The following is an 18,489-nucleotide window of genomic DNA, read 5'->3' as shown; positions in this document are numbered from 1 at the left end:
TTCCCTCCGAGATGCTCTTCAGTTGCAGTTTTATGTGTGAAATTTAATATACGAGGATGGGGGGGAGGGGAGTGGGGCTGGATGCTGGCACGTCCCTGCTGGCTGGGAGGTTTATCCCAGTCTCAGCGACACGAGTCCAAGGCAAACCTGAAATCATCCATCCAAGAGCTCCTGTGCTCTGATGTGCAGGTGGCAGCAGGAGACAGGCAGAGCTGGCGGCTCGAGGAGCTGTGGTCAGATCCTGCCAGATCCAAAATCCTCACCCGAGTCCCTGCCGGGGCTCAGGGACCTGCTGTCACTGGCACGGAGCAGGTGAGGCCAGTGGGAGCAGCAGGGATTTTGGGGAGCCCACCCAGCACAGAAGGATTTGCCCCAGCTCCAGCCAGAGCAGCAAGGAACAACTCAGGAGGTCCCTGTCCCATATCATGGGCCTCAGGAACAGGGAAGGCTGTGGGGACCAATCCCCCCTGGCAGTTCCCAGCTCAGGGAGCATCACCTGTGTCCCCTGAGCCCCACAGGTGACAAATCCATCTCCCAGGGTTGGTGTGTCCCTGCTGACAGGGCACAGTGTCTGCAAATCCACGGCAGCAGCAAAGACCAGGTTTTTCTCGAGGAGCCTCTGGTAGAGCAGGGAGGGAGGAAGAAACCTTTCCCTTTGCCACAGGACATGAAGGGACAGCAGCTGACAAGGCACGGCCCTGAGAAACCCAGAGCAGCTTTTGCTCCTGTTGGGCCAAATGCTGCTCCAGCAGGGAATGATGATCCCATCCCAGGCACACCAGGGATGCAGGAAGGGACACAACAGCAAGATCAGGGACCCCAGACCAGGCTGTCACTGTTGTTGACACATGGTGCAGCCACTTCTAACACAAATCCCAGTGCAGGCCAACACTGGTTGATATGGCACCTGCCCTCCACAGAGGGTGTGAGTTCCCAAAAATCCAGGTGCTGCTAAGCCAAGGCTGGGCAGGGTGAAGGAAAAGGACACTCTGCTCTAGAGCAACATCTCCCAGACCTGCTGCTTGTTCTGCTGGATTTCTGCCACTTCAGGCAGTTTGGGGCTGCCCAAGCTTGGCTCTGGCCTGGCACAGAGGTTTTGCAGCCCAACCCATCTTGCTTGAGATTGCACCAGAGATGGCAAAGCCCTCTGAAAAACAACAGCACCACTGCAAAGCAATCCAAACCCATCACTGACTCCCAGGATTTTATTAATTCATCCCAGGAAAAACAGGTCACACTAAACCCACCTGGGGCCCCAAAAGGGCTAAATCACTAAAAAGGGTACATCCATCTTCTGCTCCTCATCTGAATCTGTCCCTGCTGCCCTTTGAGATGAGGAGAAGCAGCTGTTGGAGGACCAGGGAAACTTGCTGCCTCCTCCCCCTGCAAGCCCCAGATTTGGGGGGTCTGTACTGTAGAAGTGACTGGTGGAAAGAGAAGCCTGGTGGGAGAGCAGCCTCCTTCCCACCAAATCCAGCCTTCAGCCCTGCTGCTCCCCTGTCCAGAGCCAGTGTCGGGAATGGCTCCTCCTCTCCCCATCCCCACAGAGCCACACGCAGCCAGAGCCTCGTGGAAATGAGTTTATTGACACGGAGGGCAGGTAAAGCCTGAGGAGCAACACGAACGGCGAACACTCGAACGAGCAGGGGCGGAGGGAACGCCACCGACCAGCCCCGGCTCTGCTGAGACACCCACCCCAAAAGCTGGGAAGGAATTTGGCAAGAGAAGGAGGCGCTCAGCAACCCCTCCCCACATCGAAGCTGCGCTCTCCTCCCTGCCCCGACACAGCACCGCACTCAGTGCCACCGGTGCTTCCTTAATTACTCTGTTAATGACTTTTACACTACACCCGCAGGGCTTGGAGCAGATCACCTCCCAGCACACGTGGGCAGGGCTCAAGGGCCGGGTTGCTCCGGCTCTGCCCCACTTTCTTCCAGAGCACAGGGGTTCCTACACGGGGACACCACCTTCCTCAGGGTCCTGCAGCTCCTGGGCGCTGCTGGAGCCTCTCCCAGGACACTGCGACCTTTTCCCAGCACTGGTTTCTCTTGGCTGCAGTCAGTGCCAAAGCCCTGATGAACGATCTCCCACCGTGAAACATTTACTGCCTTTCCAAGTGGCATCGAAAAGGACAACAGGGGGGTTGCTACACGCAAGAGCTTTGTTAGCTGGGGAGGAGATGTCCAAGCATGCTGGGGAGGGGGAGGCCGTTCTGGATTGGGGCTTGGATTAAGCAGGACAAGCTCTGGATGGAGCAGGGACATGCAAGAGGCTTTGCTTTCGCTGTTGCTGCAGCACTGAGGGGTTGCAACGAGGAGCCCACAGCTGTGGACTGAAAGGGAAACAATCCTGGCTCCAAAGGACAGGTTGGAAAAGAGGGGCCAGGGCATGGGGCTGCTTGGGACAGGCACTCAGAGCAGGAACCTGGCTGGCTCTGGCCACCGTGTGTCTCTGGGCACCAAGAGTGGAGCTGCAACGGGAGAAACGCTTCCATGACCTGCCCCACTCGGCCCAGCTGGAAGCTGAGTGCCCCAGGCGGGCAGGGAGCAAACGTGGCCAAGCCCAAACCATCTCCCACCACGCCCCAAACCTGGCTTTTGGGGACAGCAGGGCACAGCCACTCTGCTCCCCTGGCATCCTGGGCACTGCCAGCAGTGGTCCCTCGCTGAAGGGGCCTGGCTGACACCTGCAGCCCCGCTGGGGAAGTGGCACTGCCACATCTGGATGTGCCACCACGAGCCTGGGAACTGCCAGGGCCAGCGCTGGGAGAGGGGGCACAGCTCAGGGATGGCTGAGATGGCAGCTTGGCCTCAACAGGCACGGAAAGAATGGGAGGAAAAGGAGCTGCACACGGGTGAGGGTGCAGAGAGCACACCTGGAACTCTGGCATGAGCCTTTTGCTCTAAGAACAGGCTCATTTCCAACATTTCATCCACTGCTGCCCTGTCACCCATCCAGGCCTGCAGCTCCTCCTCACACTAAAGCAGCCTCACTCCTCAAATCACCAGCTCATGAGGCAGGGAGATGGCTGGAGTGAAAACACCATCGAAGCAGCAGCGCTGTCTGCCAGCACAAGAGCAATAAAAACCCCTTTTTAGGGCTCCATCCCCCTCCTCAGACCCAACTGATGGCTCTGTTCCTAATTCCCCGAGGCCGTGCTCACCCTGCTAGATGTCCCTGCAGGGCTCCCAAGACTTCCTTGCAATCACCTTTAAGCCAATTACAATAGAAAAACTCAAAAAAAAAAGTATAAAAATATAAAATAAAGTGCAGTGTTATGTTTTCGACACTTCTGCCTTGTTTTAATGAGCGGACGTGTGGTTTTTGCTCGGTGTTTGTTTTTCCAATGAGCGGTTATTTTACAAAATCCAAACTACACCTAAAGCCATTTAGAAAACACTGAACATTGGCACAAAATGGAGAGAAGCCCACGAGAACGGATGAGTGAGGGGCAAGGGGGACATGGGAGTAGTCTGAAGCAGTGGTTACAAACTCCATGGACGCTAAAAATACCAAAGGGGTTTGTTCCCTATCATCGTTAGCACGTGGATACTAATTGCTACCTTGTTTAATCAGTGCCTTTGACTGAAATCCTACACATGAATACAGCTGCTTCCAGTTGTGAGTGCTTTTCCCTCACGCTGGTGGCGAAGGAGGCTCTGGGGACCCCTTTTTCCCCCCTCCTTCTGCAGAGTGAGGCACAGGCTCCATCTCCTGTTAGTTTTTCAAGATGGCATCGTAGGCCTGGTAGATGTACTGGGACACTTCTGGAGCTCGGCATTTCAGGGAGAGCTGTGGAGAGGAGAGGAGAGGTTAGTGCTGGGGAAAAGAGGGGCAGGAGCTTCCTGCCACATCCACAAAGGTGGCTGGGAATGGGTTGGACATGGCTGCTGACAAACACACAGGGTATTTCTCCTGCTTTCTTCATCACCAACTCCAAACTGCCCTTTCAGAGCTTGCTGCAAGCAGGAGGAAAACAAAAGCAGGCTCCCACTGTGGGCTTCCCAAATTCTCAGCAAATGTAGGTGGCCCCACAGGCAGGAGGAAAGGGGACACAGTCCCAAACTGAGGCAAGGGACCTGTGCTTGTCCTCGGGCTGCAAATCACAGCACTAAACCCAAGGGCTTCCAAGGATCTGCTGCTCAGTCCTGATGGACACAAACTTGGCTGTCACTCCTCTCTAAAGCAAAGATCAGGCTGAGACCAGGCTTGCAGCATCAAACCTTGTGCAAACACTTTAAATCACCTTCCAACGCTCACACTCACCCTGCGGCTCCCCAGACCACAGATTCCTCTTGAAACTCCTGGCACAGCTTCCAACAGGAGATAAATCCTCTAATACCAGAGACACACAGGTGCCTCAGAAGGGCAGTGAAGTCGAAGAGTCACAGGGGTGCACGAGCCAGGACAGAGAGCGCCTCCCCACCAGCCACAGGCTGCTGCCAGCACAGGGCCACAGCCAGCCGGGAACACGGCGGGGCATAAATTTCCCCTTGTCTGTAAGAGGGGGAAGGGCACCCTGGCAATGCTTCCTTGCTAATATCTCTTGGCTTTATCTCTGGGTCACCTTGGCAAGTTGCTGAGCGGGCACTGTCCCAGCTCACTGGTGACAGAGCAGGGCAATTCTGTCGCTCCTCACTTTCCCCTAAGGCACTCCTCACCCCCCCAGCCAAATCTCCCTCAAAACAGAGCGAGCAGGGAGGGAGGAAGAGCAGTGAGGAAGAGCCGAGTGTGTGGGTGAGGCAGCAGGAGCCCAGGCTGTGCCATGCCCTCTGTTCTGAGCCCTCACCGTGTAGTTGGGGTTCCCAGGCTGGATGCGCAGCTCCGCCAGGATCCAGATGCCGTTGGTGAGTTTGAGGGACTGGTAGAGCATGTCCTGCCCCTCCACGTTCCTCTTGGCAATGGTGTAGACATTGTTGTTCTGCAGTTTGCTGGAGACAGTGTCTTTGGAGGGAAGAGAGAAAAAGCACATCTGTTAGTTGAGATCCATCATCTGCAGAGACGGGAGAGCCCTGAGGAGCATTCCCAGGATGCAAGGGCACAGGGAGTGCTGGCTCCTTCCTTGGGGACAGGAGCACACATGACACAAGGAGAAAAGAAAACCCAGTTCTCTCCGTGGACCCACCTCATTCCCTTCAGGCTGTGATCTCTTGGTAAGAACTTGCCCATTTTACAGGGCTCTCCCTGCCCTGGGTCACTCAGGACTTGAGACTTTCAAGGCTGCTCAGAGGGGAAGAGGACTCTGCTTTATCTATACCCCCCAACCAGCTACAGACAGCCAAAAAGTCAGAACATGAAGGTGGAAAAGAACAAAGATCACAGCCTGAGGTTTGCTCACATTCTGAGGTCCCTCCTGCTTCCCTCACACACAGATGCTTCTGGCCAAATCAATGTCCTACAAGGAAATAAAAATGCTTTCCCTCTTTTAAAAAGCAATTACTTGAAAGGATAACCCCCCCAGACACTGACTCTAGACATCACGTTGCCAATGAGGTGTGATTTCACCTGCACACCTGGATGGGTGTCATTGTCACACACATTGTTTCTAAGGGACTTTTTGAGGAAACCAGAACAGACAAACACACAGAACACCAGGACCCAAACCAGAGCCCCTGGATACCGAGGGGGTCCTCAGCACAGAGCAGAGCAAACATCAGGCTCTGGATGCCTGTAAAGGGGCACAGTCACACTTGGGGTGGAAGATCCCACACCTGATAAGCATCACTGGCAAATTCCCATTCCTGGTGCCCAGCAGGAGAAATTTAACTCCCTGCTGGGGCAGGGGGAACACTTTATCTATGCTGGGTCATTCAGAGCAGGTTGGACACCACTGACAAAAAATGAGGGAGAGAAACAGCCTTAAACCAACTGGCACTGAAAGCCCAGAGACTGGAAATGTGGGATCCATCTGAAGGAGCTCAGGGAGCAGGACAGCAGCAGAGAAGCAGCAAAAAGTGATCATGCAGCTCTAATCCATCCCTGCACCCACAGACACACAGATCCACAGGGTGCCAGATTTGAGAATGGACACCAGTGTGTGCTGAGGGACTGGAGAGAGGACAGCAGAGCCTGTTCATGCACCAGGGAATGGTGGCAGGAAGAAGTAAAAGGTCCTACAAATCTGCAGCCTGATGCAGACACTTCCCAGAGCAGCCTGGAGCCTTTGCTGCACCCCTTTTCTCCCCAGGCTCCAGAGCAGCTCCCTGCAGGTCGAGGATGGTTCAGGCATCCAGCTACCCAGACACACTCAGATTTAGGCTTCCTCTCTTCCCCAGTTACTATGGAAACTGGCAGATATATGTAACTAATGAGATCTTTTACTTAAAACCCCTCATTGCCTGTCTCCTCCTCCCACCCATACTCCTCCTCTCCACAATAAACTCAGCCAGACTTGAGCACTGGGCAGTGCAGAGCAGTCCCCTGCTCACAGGGAGCGTGGCTGGGATTAATCAGTGCTGCAAGGACATCACCCACCAGGAATGAAGCCCAAATTCCCACATTCTCATGCTCCCAAGCAATCTACAGGAGCCTCCAGGCCTTTGGGAAGGTCCAACACAAGCACTGGCTCAGAGAGGAAATCCTTGTGTGAGAGGGATGTTGGTGTTAAATGGGATTTTGTTTGCCCCATTTTGACAGGCTGTGGTTAAACCTCACCCCTCTGGATGTGTCTCCTGAAGGTGGAACATCTGGCAAGGACTTTCTCCAGCAATCCTGACACCTGCCACAGCAGCCTCCCCTCTGCTGGGAGATGCTGTCGGAGTAAAGGCACTCCCTGGGGAGCAGGGATGCAGGATTGGAATGAGGAGCTGCAATTTTGGCTGCTGCTCCATCACAGGGTATGATGGCAGAGCAGGGGAGCTGTGCTTGAGGAGCTCAGCAGGTGAGACATGGCCACAGAGCAGCTGCTCTTACACCAAAATCTTCATGTGCTGGCTCCTGTTGCAATGGAAACATCCCAGCCTCTGCTGAGGGGCAGATTTCTGAACAGGAATGTGCTTGTAGGGGGATGCAGGGAGGGAAAGTGAGGCAGGACAAACCCTAGGAAGCATATTTTCTGCTCCCCTGACCTCAGTTACCCTCCAAAGAGCACAAAAAGCCCCACCAAAAGATGCCCTGCCTCAGCCAGAGGTGGTGAGCAGGCTGGAGCTGATGCTTGGCTTGCCTAACCTCTCTCTGAGCACAAATTTGTGGCCTGGTGAGAGCTGACCCCCTCTCTCCCCCCCAGGTAGCAGCTCCCATCCCTCCTGTGCTCTGGAGTATCAGCAATTTGGATTTTGGAGATGATCAGAGTTGCTAAGCAACAGTGTCAGGCTGTGGCTGGCTGAAGGCAGGACCGCTAATGCCATGTGACAGCGCAGCCTTTAAAAAAGAAATAAATAAAATAAACCCAGGCAGATCTTGCTGGGAGCAGGGAGCTGAGCCCGGGCCCCCAGAGCCCAGGGAGGCAGGAGCAGGGCTGGGTGACTCTGGGGACTCTGCAGAGCACACAAGTCCTTCAGCAAAGCAGCACCTGGCCTTGCACAGCAACTTTCTTTTGTCTCAAGGTTTATTCTCACAACCCTCCCGAAGCACAAGGGAAGGACAAAGGGAGGTTTGGCCATCAATGAGGCCAGGGAAGCCTCTGACATCAGCCCAGCTTTCAGGGCTGGTTTGTTTTCCTTGTATTTTCCTTTCTGAACAGAATTCTTCACCTCAGTGCCACACAACCAAGCAGTGCACACGGAAACACAGGGAGGAGCAGCTGCACAAGGTCTCCTCCTTTGCACTGGAGTGACCCAGAACTCTTTTAACAGCACTTTTCTCCTGGGTGAAGCAAAGAATGAGCTGAAATCCTCTACCCACCAACCTAAGAACTCCACATCTGAACTCAGAGAGCCAAGATGAGCACCTGACAACCACGGGGTTTGCACGAAGGACAGGCACAACTCGGAGCCAACACTGACCTTTTCTGACCTTCGTGGCAATCTGCAACAAGCTCTCTGTATCAGAAAGTAGAATTTAATAGTTGTATTTTATGCTGTGGTAGCATAAAATATCAGCATAGAACATCCCTGTGCCATTTCTAGCAGCACCTGAATGGTTCTGAGCATCCAGCCAAGAGAACTGCATTCAAATACCAAGCACAGACTGATGCAGTGGGGAGGCACTTGGGGCAATGTTATGACAGTACATTCATTTCCATTACATGTAATACGCATCAGTTCTGTAATTTATTAAACTATCAGCTACAAGATTTGCACATACAGGAAAAAGAAACAATGCAAGCTTGTGTATGATTGTCCCCCAGGTTGTTTCATCAAAATAAAATCCAATTTCTCTGTTCTGGCATTAGCAAATTACTTAAGGGAGAAAAACAAAGTGACCACTGCATACCAATAAAGGCATGTGCAACTCCACACATGAAAGCTGCTGTTTCACACTAAAGTGTAGACATAGTAATAAGCAAGTAAACCTAAAATTCCTGTGCTGAACAGCACAGCAACTGATTGAGTGCCATTAAATGGAAGGCAATCTCCATGTGCAAGTCAGCTCATCCTTTTTCACTCTGTGGGTTTGGGTAAGCAGTGTTTAGGAAAAAGAAAAACATTTAGCTCATCTGATTTGCAATTCCTTAAGAATTTAGAATTTTCAAACTTGACATGTTGAAAAAAACCCAGTGTAAACAAGGCAAACTGAGCTTCAGTGCACGCTCAGTTACGGGGGAAACCTCAGTTGCACCAACAGCACCCAGAACATTTGAGCTATAACAGTTAAGGAATCTATTTTCATGCACTAGATTAGTGTATTTTCATTAAAAAAAAAAAACCCAAATAAATTAATTTAGCACTGGATTAATAAGAGATGAGAATGCTGGGATATAACCATGACCTTGTGTTTTCATTATTTCTGAATGAGACTTTCTCCAGGGAACTTTCCCAACCTCTTCCTAAGAGGCTGATGCATGGAACAGCTCTAATGAATTCAAGATGTGCAGGGCATCCTAAGCACACCTTGGTCCCACGATACAGCTCCAGAGGGACCTGTTCCTCCACAGCCTGAGAGCTGCAGCCCCCAGGAAGGCCTGGTTCATCTCTCACCACTGGGAACCTGAGCCTCAAATCCTGAATTAAGCACTCATCTCTCCCTGAGTCACTGGGAACAGTGGGAATACCTTCAAAAGTCCTGGATTTGGTTTTTTTTTTGGAAACAAAGATGGTGGAGACACAGATCAGACCCCACTTCTCACTTAAAGGTACCTGCTCCTCATCCCATAGCCTGGCACCTTAGCCTTGGCTTCACTTGCCGTGCTCTGGGCTATCAGCAGCCAAGACTTTCTGGTGGCTCAGTGCTTTGGGATGAGCTGCCAGGGACAGGAGCTTTTTTTGCCATCCCTGTTGCAAGCCACCAAAGCTCAAACCAATCCTATTTGGCTTGCCTTGTGGGCAGCACAGGATGGATCTTTTACCTACAAAGGGCTGGGAGCACAGACTCCCACAGACGCTTCTCTGCTGTCTGCCTGTGTTTATCTCCTTTTTGTTTGAAGGAAGAAAAGCAGTAACCTGGAGAAAAATCTGCAGTTTGCACAGGAGGTGCTGTAAGGTGACTGTTACACTGTGACAGACAGCTCTGCATGTACAAGAAACTCACACGCTGCTTTTATGGCAGATAAAATCCCAGCCCCCAACAAATCCCTGTTCCAAGCCTAACTCACTTCAGAGCCAGTTCCACTCAGGGGCTCACAGCAGCATCCTGCTGTTTCCTGCTCTTGTCCAGCCTTTCCCTCTCACCATTTCTTAACATCTCCCAGGCACATCCCAACCTCTTGGTTGCACACAGCTACATCACACTGCACATCAGCTTCATCATCACCTCTCTTAGCCATCCACTCTTGTAATTCCCCAGCTCCAAACCTCTGTGTATTCTTCATTTTCACCTTCATTTCCTTATTTTTCACCTCCTTGATTAGTCCTGTCTCAGTCCAGACATTTTCTAGAAAGCCTCAAGTGGGTCCATCTGCCTGCATTTTCCTTGCAGCATCTCCCAAGATTCCTGCCTTTCCCTTGGTAAAAGCTAAATAGGGAATATGTGCGGGGTGGGGGAGAAAAAGAAATTAAAATTTCAGTTTCTCCACTGAGGAAGAGCAGCACCCTCTGCTTGGCTGCTCTGCAGAGCAGAACTTCAGCCCTGCTCCTCACACAGATGTGAGAACTTGGGAAAGCAAAGGCTGTTTGCAGCTGGGAGAAGGAAAGCTGGAGAAGGAAAGCTGGAGAAGGAAAAGCTGGAGAAGGAAAGCTGGGAGAAGGAAAAGCTGGGAGAAGGAAAAGCTGGGAGAAGGAAAAGCTGGGAGAAGGAAAAGCTGGGAGAAGGAAAAGCTGGAGAAGGAAAGCTGGAGAAGGAAAAGCTGGGAGAAGGAAAGCTGGGAGAAGGAAAGCTGGGAGAAGGAAAAGCTGGAGAAGGAAAGCTGGAGAAGGAAAAGCTGGGAGAAGGAAAAGCTGGGAGAAGGAAAAGCTGGGAGAAGGAAAAGCTGGAGAAGGAAAGCTGGAGAAGGAAAAGCTGGGAGAAGGAAAGCTGGGAGAAGGAAAAGCTGGAGAAGGAAAGCCAGGCTCTGAGGGTGCAGGGATCACACTCCTGACCAGCCTTTCCCAGCACAGCTGCTCCACACGGCTCCAAGTGGCTGCTGGAGCTGTGTTAGGGCACAGCACTGGGAGCAGAGTATTTTTAGCTCCAGCTCCACTCGCGTCACTGGGCTGGGATCAGTGAGGCTGAGGCATGAATGGTCTCTGAGCACTCACCACCTGGTGGGTGGGCTCAGGCTAGGAATGAATGACTGATCCCAGAAGGAATAACAATTCAGGGATAAGGAGTCACTCCGAGGAGCCAGCGGTGCTCTGGAGCTGTTCCCTGTGCTGGAGGGCTGCACAAACCCAACCTCTCCTCAGGTTTGGTGAGGAGCTGCTGGAATCTGCAGAGTTTTGTGTAGCTCTGCCACGAGTGCATTGTAAACCTGCAAAGAACACCACATCCACTGACAGCCCAAATCAAGAGCTTTATTGTGGTTACTCATTTCCTACAGAGAGTCTTTGGAACAGGAATCAGCTCTTCCTCCACAAGGATCAAGTTCCTAAAGATTTTATATGCAGACTTGTTCTTCTTGGAAGAATGGAGGTGTCTTAAGCCTATTATCACTGGATTTAAACAATCAAGATTGTGAATCTTGAAAAATTATCACGCTCCTGAGGCACACACCCTTGCTCTGGTGTAAACTAGAAGGTGGATTCAGCTCCTGCCAGATTTCACCCAGCCTATTCTGCCTCTGCCCTGGTGTGTCTCACTTGCCATGCTGTGAGAAGTCTGCACCCCCAAGGATGCTGGAATCCCAGCACTCCATGGCTTTTGGATTTGGCTGACCCTTCTGCAAGCAAAGCTTGATGCTCTTAGAACAGTCTGAGCTAGAGGAGGTTACTGCCTGTAGGAAATTGAGGTGAGCAGGCTGAGTCAGGGTTGCACTGGTAGAAAAAATACAAGGGACTGAGGCAAGCACACAAGATTTCCCTGGTTTTCTCTCCTGCAAGCTCTGTGCTCAAGCCCAGGTGGTCAAAGAGTTTCAAGAGGGAGGAGGTGCTGGCAGAGGAAACACAGAAATAGAAACCTCAGCTGATGGAAGTGTTTGGAATCTGTTTATGAGGTGAGACTCACTTTCTGCTGCGCACAAACCAAAGAGGCTGGCAGCTCCTGGCAGGTCCTGCACTCCCCTGAGCATCCCAAGGGATGGGCTGTGCTCTGGAAAGGCTCTGTGGCCACGTTCCTCCCTGGAAAAGGCTGCAGATCCCACTGCAGAGGAACTGCCCGGTGTTCCCTGCTCCCTCTGAGAGCTGCTGACTTGTTCTCCTCTGAGCATCCCAGGCCTGGGTGAGCAGCCTGGCCCTGAGCTGGCAAACCCTTTTGGAATGGGGAGCATTCTGCCACTCCACGTTTCATAACATCTTCTTCCAGAGGGAGGAGGGGGAGGCCAGGCTGCAGGACCGCCAATCTTCCCAACCCACCCCAAACACATCCCCTGCTAGGCAGCACTTCCAACACCAAAATGAGCAGCAGCTTCCAGGGTTTCTGACTGGAGATAAAGAGCCCTGGATGCAGCCAGGGCATGGCCAGGGCAGAAGGCACCAGCAGCAGCAGCTCTGCAGTGCAGGGGGAGAGGCAATGCCAAGCTCAGTCAGGAGCAGAGGGAGGACTGGGGGAGGCACAGAGGTTGTTCTCATTTGAAACCCCACAGTGAAATCAAGTCATAAGGTCCAACAGCTGCTATTTTTCCCCTCCTCTTGTGTGCTCCATCTTTTATATTCCAAAATAGTAATAATTATGAGCACAAAGAGACCCATGGTTTCTGTCTGCTATTGAGGCATGAGGGTGTTCATTGTGTAATAGCAGGCATGAGAGAATAAAAAGGTTACAGGGTTGGTAATCAATAGGGACACTTCTTTCATCTGTGAAACAGAGCAGCTTTTGGTAGAATCACTTGGCTCCTGTCCAGAACCTCCTGAACAGGAGCAGAGCTGGCCCCATTCCGCTCTTTTACACTCCCTTATCCTTCAGCAGTAGTAAGGTCACACGTACAAGATGCTCACAGAGGAAACTTTACGGCCAAACAAACTGAACAGGACCAAACACAACCAAAAAATGCATCAGTATCTTAGCTAACAACAGCAGACCCTTCCCATATTGCCTGTCCTCCACAAACACCCAACACCCTGTAGCATCTGTAGGGTTAATATTTCATAACAGACAGAAGAAGGAAGCTGCCAAAAGGTGAAGTGAGTGGCCCAGGGTGATGCAGTAGGGCTGGAACACATTGTTCAAAACTCCCAGCAGCAGGACAGGGCTGCTGAACAGCCCCAACACCACATTCAGCTCCATTTAAAGAGCAGCTTTGCAGGGAAGAAAGTATAAAAGGGAAAACAAGAATACAAGGTCCAGAATGAAAGGAAGAAACAGATGGGTCAAATCAAAGACTTGGTATTTGAGGTGTGCTTTTATGGGGACCCAGCTAAAGTTTTTGACTGAAACAAGCCCTAGGATCCCTGGCTGTTCTATTCAAAAGTGCAATACTTACCTCTTCATCAGCCATCAGCTTATTTTACTAAGGTGATATTAATAAGGTGATGTTTAATGGCAATACATCAAAAGTGCTCTCAGCATGGCAGAATGAAGCTACTCACCAGCATTCAGGTGACAGTCTTTAATCTGGAACTGAAGCTCATTTTCATTTGGAATATCCTTCCATGTTGCAAGGAAGACCTGGCGCTCTAGAAACAAAAAAACCCCATCAGCACTGTGGGATCCTCACAGGACCCCAGCATTAATTAACACACCACAGAATGTTTCAAGGTAGACACACAAAAGGGCTTTTGGTAACTTTTTGCCCTGCTGGGGACAGAATTTACTTCTATAACAACCTCAGTCTCTTTGTAAAAGCAGCAAAGCTTTGATGGATTTTGGCCTTCCCCAAAAGAGAGATAGTCTTTGCCATATGAGCTGTTTACAAGCCAAGAACATGCAGGATTTGACAAGGAGGAAGGAGATCCACACATTTAGGATTATGTTAGTGAAAGCTGCTTTTCTAGCAACTTCCAGCCAATTCAAACAAAAATTTAATATAGGTGACTAAGAATACACAAATTCCAGTGAAAATGGTATGGGGGCAAATCCTAGACCCATTCAAGTGAATTAAACCATCAAAAAACCCCAAAACTACAACAACCCCAACCCAAACAAATACCAAAAAAAAAAAAAAATCAGCTTCAAAAAACCCAGATTCACTCCTTGTCTGACAGAGAGCATGAGAGGAGGGTTCTGGCAAGTATTGGAGCTGGAGGACAGCAGGGACAAGCCAGCAGACCAAACCTGCTGAGATGGAATGGTTTGAAGGTCAGGGCACTGGTGAAACTCAGCCAGGAGACACCTGCACCCAGCTGGGCCCTGGGAGCACAGCCTGGCCTCACCACACACCTCCAAGCACTCACCCATTTTGCCATCCTCTACGAAAAGCACGTTGAGAGGGATTAGGCAGCTGAAGTAAAATACATCAATGTTGTTTTTCACAGCCACCTGTTACAAAAAAACCAGGGAGGTTAAAGAGTCTCTATCAGCTGGAAATCCAAAGGGATCACAAGATTCCCCAAAGTCTCATCACCCTGGAGTGCTCTGTCTGAGCAGGGGCCAGCTCTGAATGGGATGGTACAGAGCTCATGGGCAGTTTCAGACAAGGACCATTTTCACTAAAAGCTGCCCAATTTTCTCCTGTGAACCTTTCATTGTGCTGCTTCAGAACCAGTTCCACTCAGGGGCTCACAGCAGCATCCTGGCTCCTTCCTGCTCCTGTCCAGTCTCTCCTCTCTTCTCTCCTCTCTTCAACCCAACCTCTAGCACACACCTGCTATCACATCTGTCACACTGCACATCAGCTTCTTCATCACCTCTCCTTGCTAGTCACTCTTGTAATTCCCCAGCTCCAAACCCCTGTGTATTCTTCATTTTCACCTTCATTTCCTTATTTTTCTTCACCTCCTTAATTAGTCCTGTCTCAGTCCAGACACTTTCTAGAAAGCCTCAAGTGGGTCCATTGCCTGCATCTTCCTTGCAGCATCTCCCGAGCCTCCTGCCTTTCCCTCAGTAAAATCTAAATAGGGAATATGTGCAGGGTGTTGATTCCTGGAAGAAGAAAGCCCTGCTACAGAGCAATCAGGTAACAAAAGATCACTTCACAAAAGACTTAATTCTCAGTGTCATTAAACTCCACCAGCCTGGGAGTTTGCCTTTATCTGGTTTGCCTTTATCACACACATTTGCCATGTTCCCCACTAATCTCTGCTAACAGTTTTCCCCAGGCTGAGAGCTGCTGGGACAAGCAGGAGGTCTGAGAGGTGCCATGTCACAACACAGCACAGGAAAAGGCAGCTCTGGGCTTTATTTCCATGCCTCTCATGCTCTCCCCACGTCAGCCCACACAGCGAGAGCCTGTCATGGGAGCACAGCTCAGCAGACACCTGCCATTGCTGCAACCTGGGAATCTTAAACCTTGTAAGAAAGACCCAGAATTGAGGTTGTGTGGGGAATTTCAGGAGGCATTTGAGCTCCTACTTGGTTTGCAGAACTCCCAGAGGGAGTTCTCCAATTTGTCACCCTGAAACACAAACCAGACCGTGCTAAACGCTGAGCCAAAGGAATAAATTTGCTGCTACTGAGATTTATGGCAAGACAAACTTCATTGACATTAATAATTACATAAATTGATGTCCTACTGGGAAAAATCTATTGTCCCATAGGGGCAGGTTTAGAAGGACACCCACAAATGTTGGTAAAAACCAGCTGTGGATAGACAAGGAAGGGTAATAAAACAGTCAGCTAATCAGACATGCATGCAACCCAGAGACAAGTGGAAGGAGATCAAGCTCCCAAAGAAACTCTTCTGGCATTTGGAAGGTCCCAGAAGTGCAAAGAACAGCAGAAAGGTAAATGTGACAATCTGTGGTGTTCCTACTTTTCAGCCATCACTAAAGGCAGCAGCTTATATTTGACTCCCACAGTGCAAACCAGCTTAAGAAGGGATTAGTCTAAAGCCCACTAAAACCACGTAAATGATGGTGCAACTGAGGAAAAAATTGGGATTTGTTCTCTGTAACAGGCAGTTGTTACATGCTCTGATTGCTGGCGTCATGCTCACGAGTTGGAGTGCTCAGTGTTTGAACCAGAGGCACCAGAGGGGTAAAAGCAGATTGGTGGGTGGACTTAAGTGATTCACCACTGCAAAATATGATGGAACACGTTGGGTGAGGAGCCAAAAATGCACCTCGGAGTCTGGGAGGGGAGAGCTGGGGGAGGGACAGCACTGTAGCCATTCCAGATGCTGTGCTTGGATATAAGTCATGGAGATGAGCCAGAAAAGGGAAAATTTAGGCTAAATGTCTGGGAAAACCGACAGTGAGAATTATTAAGCGGCACTAAATTCCTCTGAGGAAGAGAGAAGCTTCAGTGCTTGGACTATTTAAAATCAGCCTTGACAATGCTCTTGATAAGAGGAACTGTAGGAAAACAACAAAGCATGGCAGGGACTACACTGCATGACCCAAGATCTTTTCCAAGTCTGATTTAATGATTAATTGCCTTGCCTTAGAACAACAGAGATTACTTAGCTTTTGTAGCTAATTGTTGTTGCCATACAACAGCAGTTTCTTACAAGAGGGGCTGGAAAGCAGCTCCTTCTCTCCAGTCACGGTTCTAGAGGCACATTCCAAATTAATATGCGAGCCCTGTCCCTGCAGTTATAAGGATGCTATAAAAAGGTATCTGCTGACCTGCTTCTCAACTCTGCACAAACACACTGAGTAAGCTGCTTTGGCTATCTCTGGAGAGCTACCCAATTAAGATGCTCTGAAGTGCAGTTTCTTCCCAGTAAAGAAAAATCAAGCCACATGCCAGCCTTCCTCCCAAACTGCATCACTGGGTTCAGGAATGACACCACGTGTCACCTTGCAAGCAGCTGTAATCATGCAGGAATCAGCTGTAACAAATAACTTTTGCACACAGGATGGAAAAAGCTCTCCTTAACCTACAGCACTGGGACATGACTCCTCAAAATGAGCTTCCATCCTTCACCACCACACACTTCCTCCAGACTGTGCACCACAAGATCTGGTCCATAAGAAGGCATCTGCAGACACCTGGATGGGGAAACTCACACCAAGAAGAGGCCCCCTGAGTTGGTAACAGCTTCCCAAGGTCATGCTCCATGTCAGGAGCATCCAGTGCCATCTGACAGGCTATAAAAGCAGCCACAGGCAGAGAGCAGATCCACAGCAGCATCTGCAAGAAGCTGAGCAGGTAATAACAGTGACTTTCCAAAAAAAAAATCCAGTGCTCCTCAGGTGGGAACATTGTCCTGAGACAGGCAATGGCATTTGATGTGATAGCAGGAGCTGAGAGCAGGTTTGACGTGCTTGAAAGGAAACTCTGCTTGCATTCAACAAATCCTCCAGTCCAGACTAACTTTGCTCATGGCTCTGTTTTTAACCTGCTGACCTGGACATGAACTATTAAATCTTTAGCCAGACCTTTAGCTTCAGACATTTCAGCGTTGAAACAGAAGCATTTTTAATAAAAATGGCTTTCCACCTATGATCTTTTAGAGAGAGAAAAAAAAAATATTAGTGCCTTGTGAATTTAGTCGAGCAGCCTACAAAGCTCTGAGGGATGGAAGTCAAAAGGTGTCAGATTTTCCTGTGATGCCTGACTGTTGAAAAGGTGTGAGCCCACTAAAAATTGGCTCAGGGTTTCAAATCACTGATGTCTTGTTCATGATCTGACTAGAGGAAGCAGCACCCCTAGAAATAACCCCTGGAATATATTTGCTCACCTTACAGCACGAGCACCCTTCTGAAGAGCTTTCTTGCAGTCAGTCCAGGCCTCTGACAGCCCAAACATGGTATTTTGGGGAAGAAGAACCTCATAAGAACAATGTCAAGTTATTTTCTTCGATAGTGTAGGTTTCTGATGCTTTAAATCTCAGACTTGAGCAACAGAACTGACTTTCAAAGTCAAGTCTGAAAGCAACACAGATGCTTTCCATCAGCAGCAAGTACACAACATACCCACTTGGAATCCCATTAGCACCTACACTAAATTAAGGATTTACTTAAGTTGGGTTTTGCTTTAGAGCCTGGTAACAGACTGTTAAGGCATGAACAACTCTCCTCTGCAGAGCCTTTTTTACCTCACAAGGTCATGGCTTGTTCTCTGACAGTCTGCTGCTCTGTCCCCAGGGAATGCTGCTCCTCCACTTCATCTTGTGTGACAGGTAGGGCTCTCAGGATCCCAGGGGTGCCTGCAGCCTCTGCCAGCCGTGTGCTCTTCCCACAGGGATGAGCCTGGAGCTGGGGCACAGCGAGGCTGGGCTACGTCAGTGGTCAGGGAACAGAGAGTTACTGGGAGTTGTGCTCTCCTGTGCCTTGCTGCACTTCAAGTTCAAAATGTACAATTTATAAATGTGCTGTACCATGTGGCAGACGTGCTCTTAACCCCCAAACCAACAGCTCTCCACAGCCGAGTGAGGAACTGGCCGCAGATGCCGAGCTACAGTCCAAATCCTTAATTCAGAGCCTTCCCAGGAGGGTTCCTTGCTGAAATAAGACTCTCATGAGCAGAGACTGTTAAAGAATAACCCAGGCAACAAACCCAAGCAGCATCTTCCCCATGTAGATACCCACAGGTGTTCTGTGGTGGCTGGTCGGGGATTCTGACCCCGCTCACACACGGGCAGATATTGTGTCATTTATCAAGCAGGCTCTGGAGGGTGAACATCTGCTGGCTGGAATTGCTGCTCACAACGATTCCCACAGAGAGCTGGATGTGTGAAATCTGTCTCCAGGTTCTGAGTGCTGTGTTTGTGACCTGAGATACATTAACAGCTCTGATGAATGAGAGCTCCAGCGGTTCTGCACTGCGAGACACTGGAGC

At 50.2% G+C, this 18,489-nt stretch overlaps 1 protein-coding gene across 4 annotated transcripts in view; it reads right to left on the bottom strand.

Annotated features, from left to right (window-relative positions):
* Nucleotides 1-3,275: 3,275 nt before the first annotated feature.
* The window catches only part of AP2B1 (adaptor related protein complex 2 subunit beta 1), a 75,191-nt gene continuing 59,977 nt past the window's right edge, over nucleotides 3,276-18,489 (bottom strand). For all 4 annotated transcript variants that reach the window (XM_014254992.2, XM_014254994.2, XM_005525834.3 and 1 more), the window contains 4 exons: nucleotides 14,001-14,085; nucleotides 13,197-13,283; nucleotides 4,790-4,944; nucleotides 3,276-3,792 (listed from right to left, as the gene is read on the bottom strand). In XM_014254992.2, coding sequence (XP_014110467.1) covers nucleotides 3,718-3,792; nucleotides 4,790-4,944; nucleotides 13,197-13,283; nucleotides 14,001-14,085 — 402 coding nt within the window. In that variant the 3' untranslated portion in view covers nucleotides 3,276-3,717. The remainder of the gene's footprint in view (nucleotides 3,793-4,789; nucleotides 4,945-13,196; nucleotides 13,284-14,000; nucleotides 14,086-18,489) is intronic.

The sequence above is a fragment of the Pseudopodoces humilis genome, chromosome 23 (genome assembly GCF_049639895.1).
Source record: "Pseudopodoces humilis isolate 2021_Gansu_Grassland_sample_001 chromosome 23, ASM4963989v1, whole genome shotgun sequence".
Lineage (NCBI taxonomy): Eukaryota > Metazoa > Chordata > Aves > Passeriformes > Paridae > Pseudopodoces > Pseudopodoces humilis.
The sequence above is the reverse complement of the archived record's forward strand: the minus strand, read 5'-3'. Positions and strand labels throughout refer to the sequence as shown.